Genomic DNA, 7,383 nt, shown 5'->3' with positions numbered 1-7,383 from the left:
CTACCAACCAGCTGCGCTACAGATGTCGCCGACTTCTTACTATACGACGACATCCTGCACCACAGCACCCCTCACCAGTTGTTGACGGATCGCGGCCGCTACTTTCTATCGAATGTCGTCGACGATCTGCTCCGCTCCTGTTCTACAGAACACCAGATTGCTACCGCGTACCACCCTCAAACGAACGGCCTCACCGAGCGACTCAACCGCACGCTAACTGAAATGCTGGCCATGTACGTTTCCGACGATCACCGCGACTGGGACGTCGCTTTACCATACATCACTTTCGCATACAACTCGTCCCGTCACGATACTGCTGGATTTTCACCATTTTACCTTTTGTATGGCCGCGACCCCACCTTGCCCTTTGACACGTTGCTACCTTCCGCAGTACAATCACCCAGCACTGGTTACGCTCGCGATGCTATTGACTTAGCCGCCCAGTCCCGAGAAGTCGCCCGTCATCGCCTCACAGTCTCGCAAGCTTCTCAAAAGCGACGCTACGACCTTCGGCACCGAGACTCCCATTTTTCACCTGGTTCCCTTGTCCTTCTCTGGACGCCTTCACGTCGCGTCGGCTTGTCGGAAAAACTACTTTGCCGTTATTCTGGTCCGTACCAGATCTTACGCCAACTGTCCGACGTGACATACGAGATCGCCCCAGTCGGTCAGCCTTCAGTCCCTCCCAACGTCACCAGCGATGTTGTTCACGTCACCATGCTGAAGCCCTATGTCCCCCCATTAAGTGATGCTCTATAACTTGCACCGGGACGGAGCTACTCCGCCGGGAGGGTGATGTTACGGTGAAGGGAAGGAAGAAGTCTGGCAGTTGCCTGAACGCCATTAACCTCAGTTGTAAATATACATTATTTTACACTCGTGGGCCTGCTTTCTTCCTGCAACAATATCTTCGAATTTGCTGATGATATTACCCTGCTTATCTTTCAATGCATACATCTTGGCTTGTCCTATGGCAAGTTTTCTTCTCACTGATGTCATGCTGCTTTCATTTTTTACTGCTTCCTCAGTCTTTCTCATGTTATATTTTCAAATATCCCTTACTTTTTCCTTGTTGATCAGTTTTGACAGTTCCGGAAATTCTATCTGATCTCTTGAGTTGGACACTGTCATTCTTGGTCGTTTCTTTATGAGGTCTTTCGTTACTTGGGAGAGCTTACCTACTGGTTGCCTTGGTGCCTTACCTCCTACTTCAATTGCTGCTTCTGAAGCCTGTCTAGTTACGGTTTTGTTATTACCTCTATGTCATCTTCATCCCTCTGTTCTCAGGCTGAATATTTGTTTGCAAGCGCCATCCTAAATTGGCCTGCTTTTACCCTTACTGCGTCTAGGTTGGCCTGTTTCTTATTGGCCAATTTTACTCTTTCTCTGTTCAAATTGAGGTGAATCCTAGCCCTCACTAACCTATGATTACTGCACTTTACCCTCTCTAACACTTCCACATCCTGCACTATGCTGGGACCGACAGAAAGTATGAAATCAATTTCATTTCTTGCTTCACCATTAGGGCTTTTCCAGGCCCACTCTCTGTTGCTACGCTTCCTGACGAAACTCTTCATTATTCGCAGCTTATTCTTCTCCACGAATTCTACCAGCATCTCTCTTCTAGCGTTCCTAGAATCGAAGCCCTAGTTGCCAATTGCTTGTTCACTAGTGTGCTTTTTCCCCACTATTGCATTGAAGTCACCCATTACTACAGTATACTGAGTTTGCACTTTTCTCATCGCTAATTCAACATGTTCATAAAACTGATCTACTTTATCATCATCATGGCTGGATGTTGGAGCGTAGGCTTGTACTACCTTTAATCTATATCTCTTATTAAGTTTGATTACGACTACTGCTACCCTCTCGTTAATGCTGTAGAATTCGTCAATGTTGCGCGCTATGTCCTTATGGATTAGGAATCCTACCCCGTATTGCTTCTTATCAGGGAGACCTCTATAGCAGAGGACATGGCCGTTATTCCGCAGTGTGTAAGCCTCACAAGTTCTAATCTCACTAAGGCCGATAATATCCCAAACAATGTCTGATTGTTCCTCAAAGAGTCCTGCTAAACTAGCTTCACTCGAGAGGGTCCATGTGCTATAGGTTGCCAGGGTCAGTTTCCTGTGGCGGCCTGTCCGGGTCCAGAGATTCTCAGCACCCTCTGCTGCGTTACAGGTCTGACCGCCGGCTTGGTCAGGTACTCCGCAGCTGCTGGAGACTGAGGGTCATTGGTTGAATGAGGGAATCATGAGGAAGGTAGCGACCGAATACTGCACCAGGGAGGTCAATTCCTGTTCTGGTGAGGGAGTGTCTTTTGTTAAAGCTTAGTGGGCCTTCCTAATTTGGTTGTACCTAGATCAGTATAGCCCCACTGGCTCTCGGCATTTTTTGCCGGTGTCAGTTGCCACTCCAAGCCTGGAGATGTAGTGTACTGTAGGTGAACCTTCAGATTAAAAAAGAAAAAAGGAAAAAGCGGACAGTTCTCGACATTGCAACAGGTTTGCACAGCGCTTATACGAGAACGAAGGGGAAAATATGGCGGAGCGGGTTGCCTTGCTTAGGTAATTATGAAGCAATTTATGGAGCATTTAAAATGTTATTGTAGAGCAGATAAATTCTTATTTCTGAGTAGTCTTATTTCTGCACCTTAAATTTATTATTGGTGCATTATTATTATTGCTGGAGCATGAACAGTCAGTCAGCATGAATGTTATTTGTTACCTAAGGATTTAAGTATGATAGATCATAGTCGCTGATATTCGACAGAACAAAGCTGAATTACGTGCAACAGAGAAACAAACAGACATCCCATGTGAGCATCAGAATAGTAAAATAGAGTATTAGCGAGACCAAGTAGAGCGGCGGCAAGGCACATCAACAGTCAACTGTATCAAATTTTTGCAACGTCCCTTTTTTGCCATTATCATTTGATTTCACCTACGTTACCTTACCCATTCTCGATATCTGTCGACCTTCGCTCATCACTTTCCCGTTCTTTCATATCGCAGACTAGAGATAATGGCACTGATAGGGCGGCGACGCAGTTAGGGTTACGTCTGTCCTTTCTTTTTATCTCCCGTTCACGCACGGGGCTCTACGTTGCAGTAAATAAGCGTCATCCACTAATTCATACATTCAGCCAGAACGTTTACGGGCGATAGACTATCACACAGGTGTGTCGCACCTCGACGTGGTTTCGCCAGTGTCCGGACGCACGTGAATTACTAAAGGTCGTGTCTCAAAGCTGTCTTCTCCGCTTTAAGACGCCTTGTGAGGAGAAGCTCGCTTCCGTGATTCCCTTCGAAAGCGTCGCCATGGCAATGGTAAGCCCTCCGGAATTGAATCTCAGCCCCCTGGATTCGATGAATGGCATTGAAGCGATTGTACCCTTGAGATAATTTGCGGACCTGCACGATTCAGAATCAGAATATAGTTTCGCAACGCAGCGATGATTGAGTGAATCCAATCGCAGAACAGCAATACGTATGGGAGGCATATGACAGGCAGGGAGAACAGAGGTTTAGATAATGCGGAGTCGAGCGTGAATGTCGTCGGAAGTGTAAAAGCGAATAGTATCAGCTATTTCGAAAGTAGTTTTGATAATAGCTGAAGGCCTCGGCCCTGGTCTCGTGGTTGAGCACCAGTCTTGGCTGTGGAAGGTAGTGCCACGGCCACTTGATAAAAAGCACACTGTCTGTCGTTCATCGGTGGGCCGTGGTAGTGAGCTCGAAACTATAAACCGCCGCTGGTTGCCAGTGGCCAAAAACGCTTACACGTGTTGCGGGCCAACGGTCGGGTTCAGTCAGCGGTCAGCTTCTTGGGCCTGCAAACCCGCTCCAGGCCTCTGGAGCGCTATTAACCTCGGAAAAGAAACTAAAGGCAGTCTGAGGAGATTACGAGACTATCGAAGGCGTCGAGAGAAAGTGCCGTGCAGGACGCATGAGGTTCCAAAATATCGTTGACTATTGGACATCACTTCTGTGGTACTACGATGTAAAGAAATCGCATATTTTCTTCGAATATTGGTTGCCAGAAAAACCAAACGAAAAAAAAAGACAACTAATCAAACAGTCTTCGCTGCTGAATCGAGCTCGTTGCCCGGCATTGCCTATTCTCGTTGCAATACAAGAATGCTGACGAAACAGACAGAAACCGACGGAAGCCGCTCGCCATTTCCGCATCATTTCTTTGTCGATTTCCGCAAGCTATGTCTTACGCATCGTGAACCTATCAATCTGCGGAAACGCGTAAGGAGTCACGGACTTCCTCCGTCGAATTGCTCAGCGGCCTAGAAGTTGACTTTATCGTCGTCCGTCAGCTGAGCTCGATTTAGCTGGGAACTCCGCGTGTACTGACCCTCTCGTCGTTCCATATTTAAAAAAATCACACATGAGCGCCAGCTTTTCTCGCAAAATTGGCCCGCTTAACAACTTTCGTACAATAAAGAAACTGGATTTAATGAACTTCTTTAGTTTGCCGAGACATTGCGGTCTTCCCGCCGACTTTGCCAAAATCTAGATTTCACCTGAATTAGCATCGTGCTAAGCCTCGTAAGGTCTATTCGCTCATAAGAACTTGCGTGGACAACCCCAGTATTGTTGAACGCTTCTGCACCCTACATTAGGCCTTGAATTCAGGGATCAAATTCACAAAAGTTTTCTTTCGTAACATTTTCTCATTGGCCGGCCGTCTTCGCTGATATGTCTACTGTTCCCGCTTCGACAAACGCCAGACTCTCCAATATGGCTTGTGCAGGTTCGACGATCGCCCTTTAACCGACGCAAAGGGCCTGCGCTACTGGCCTCCCATTACATCAGCCCAGAAAGCTGCACGGACGTTTCTGAAGTACCTAAAGGCGAAAGACTTGAGTTGCCGACTGGGGATACGTTTCAACTTGTATAGTGCGTGTGATTGATCTCTACTCAAGCCTTCTCTCTCTTTCGCTATCCCATTCTCACGTATAGGTGAGCAAGCTAGACAAAGTCTATAGTTAACTTCATGGCATTTCCTCAACCCCCCTCCCCCCACTTCTCTCTCTTTCTAGTCGCCGGATTGGCCGGCGCCTGTTCGTATACGAATCACTTCAGCGTACCGAAAGAGTTTATCATATTGACCTCTAATAAAGACGAGGACAAGGGAAGAGAATACAAAATGACGACACGGGCGGTAACTTTCAACTGATTTATTCGCGGCAACGCGTAGAAACATATTGGCCCGTGTACTTATCTTTATCGGGCGACCACGTTTCGCCGCCTAACAAATGTTATCGCACAGCGCGGGACGAGCCTACATGTATCCGAAGTTTCTGGAAAGTTATCGATGCTTCTAGCCGGGCTGTCTGTTGTCGCCGAACCTTGCGTTATCTGATTTCATCGCGTGACGCGAATGATGTAGAACTTTGTGGAAGACACGCGGGTCCCAGCGATTAGTCTGGAACATTCGACGATTGATGTATAAAAGCCGACGCGCTTGACCCGTTGATCAGATTTTCGACGATCGCTGACTGTGTTCGCCGCTTTCGTTGTGCTATACGTGTAGCCTGTTTTGTGGGCACAGGTTCGCCCAATAAAAATCTAGTTTTGCCTTTCACAGTATTGCTACTGTGTTCTTTGACGTCACGTCCACGTGACAATATAGGCAAATATAACATGCGCATAATACAGCAACAAGGCCACTCATCAGCCTAGCGGGGCAATCACTTATAAAAAAAATACCTATCTCCGATTGAAACAGCCTAATGGAAGTATCACTGACACAGTCTTGGCCTTTCTTGCTTGTATGATATGCCTCCATCAGTTCGCGTGCAATCTGGTGCTGGCTTCTCCCCAGAATCTTCATCTCCTTGAAACGTAATTTACAGGGGCAAGCATTGCAGTGCACAGGCAAGTGCGCCAATTCGTCTTTAGTTAACTTTTGTTCATGTTCTCTGTCTCGATCTTACAGGCACCGTCCCCACCAACTAGGCCAAACTCAAGTTCTGTACAGAAAGTGCTTTGACATTGCGAGAATATTGAAGAACCCCACCTCCCTTTAACTCAGAGTGCTCATACTCTGCTCAATAACAGTCCTCGGTGATTTCCAACCTAAAATGACGTAAAACTGGACACTCTCACTTAAGTGGAGACGTGTGTTATCGAGCGACGCCTTATTGAATAGAATTGCATAAGAAGCGTTATCAAAGCACAGTGTCTACATCGGTCGAGGAGCAGCATAGGTAACAAATACAACACGGTAAAAATCAATTACAAGCTCTTCACGCACCATCTATCACGGGCTGAGTGCCAGTTTGGAACGTTCTGCACGAGTTGATCGGCGTCATCTTTACGTGGAACACTATAATTGGTTTAACAACAGGAATGCCGAATTTTGCGCCCGTCTGTGACGTGATCCAGAACACTTAAATCAAGCAGATACAGATCGCTGTAATGATCACTCGGTAAAGCAGTCTTTCCGACTTCTGATGAAGTCTTCGCTTTAGATAAATATTCAATGTAATAGTTCAATAGAATAGTTCTCGATCGCGCATTGGGCATTTTTGACTGACCGCGGTTATTACGATCAGCTTGCTTAGCTGCCACTGTCGACACTTCGTGCAATAGTCTAACTGGATACAATGATACGCAATATTTCATTCGCCAGGAACGTGGGGTATACGTTGCTTTCAGCTGACTACCACGATGTCGCGGTTGATATTATGAAATTATAAACCAAGTAAAACTAAAAACAAAGAATAAACCAATTTTGTTCAGTACTTAGAGCAATCATGCTGCTTCGTGCAACAACAATAATAAAGTTGGCTCTTTTTTTTTGTATTACTCATGGGCAAGCAGTATCGGTTATCCGCGCATCAGAGACCACGCTGCTGAACCACAGCAAGGATGGATTCGCTCAAATCAGCGTCAGTCTAGTTCCGTGCCTCAACAATCCCAACAGAGTGGTTGGTGTTCTGTCTATGCGCTCAAGGGTCTCACAACCCTGTAATCTTGGTGCTCAACTCTTACCAATTGTTGTATCCCATAAAACACAGAAAGCGCTAAAGAACGTCTAAAATACTTCTGTACAGGATAAGCTAAAGGTCTAAAGGAAGTCTCACTTTATATGTTATTTGGGTGTGCACGTCTGGAGAACCTCCTGTAGCTGTGCTAACGCCACGTATTAGAGGTATAGAAAGCTTCTTGATGGATGCTATGGAGAACTGTTTTAGGCCTTTATACCTATTTGCAAGTAAATTCGACATCACTAATTGCAATTATTTACGTCCGAACTAATGACAATAGCAGTTTATGCAATCATTAAAAAACCACTGGGATGAAAAAAAAATCCACCGCAGCAGCAATCGAATTCTCGACCTCCGAGTCAGGTGCTTTATCCACTAAA

General features: G+C 46.1%; 1 protein-coding gene across 2 annotated transcripts in view; it reads left to right on the top strand.

Moving 5' to 3' along the window:
• The first annotated feature begins 3,099 nt into the window (after positions 1-3,099).
• LOC126536383 (proton-coupled amino acid transporter 1) overlaps positions 3,100-7,383 on the top strand; it is a 110,952-nt gene continuing 106,668 nt past the window's right edge. For both annotated transcript variants that reach the window (XM_072287878.1, XM_055073969.2), the window contains exon 1: positions 3,100-3,329. In XM_072287878.1, the coding sequence (XP_072143979.1) occupies positions 3,321-3,329 (9 nt within the window). In that variant the 5' untranslated portion in view covers positions 3,100-3,320. The remainder of the gene's footprint in view (positions 3,330-7,383) is intronic.

The sequence above is a fragment of the Dermacentor andersoni genome, chromosome 4 (assembly GCF_023375885.2).
Source record: "Dermacentor andersoni chromosome 4, qqDerAnde1_hic_scaffold, whole genome shotgun sequence".
Taxonomy (NCBI): Eukaryota; Metazoa; Arthropoda; class Arachnida; order Ixodida; family Ixodidae; genus Dermacentor; species Dermacentor andersoni.
Note: the sequence above shows the minus strand (reverse complement) of the source record. Positions and strands in the feature narration are given on the sequence as shown.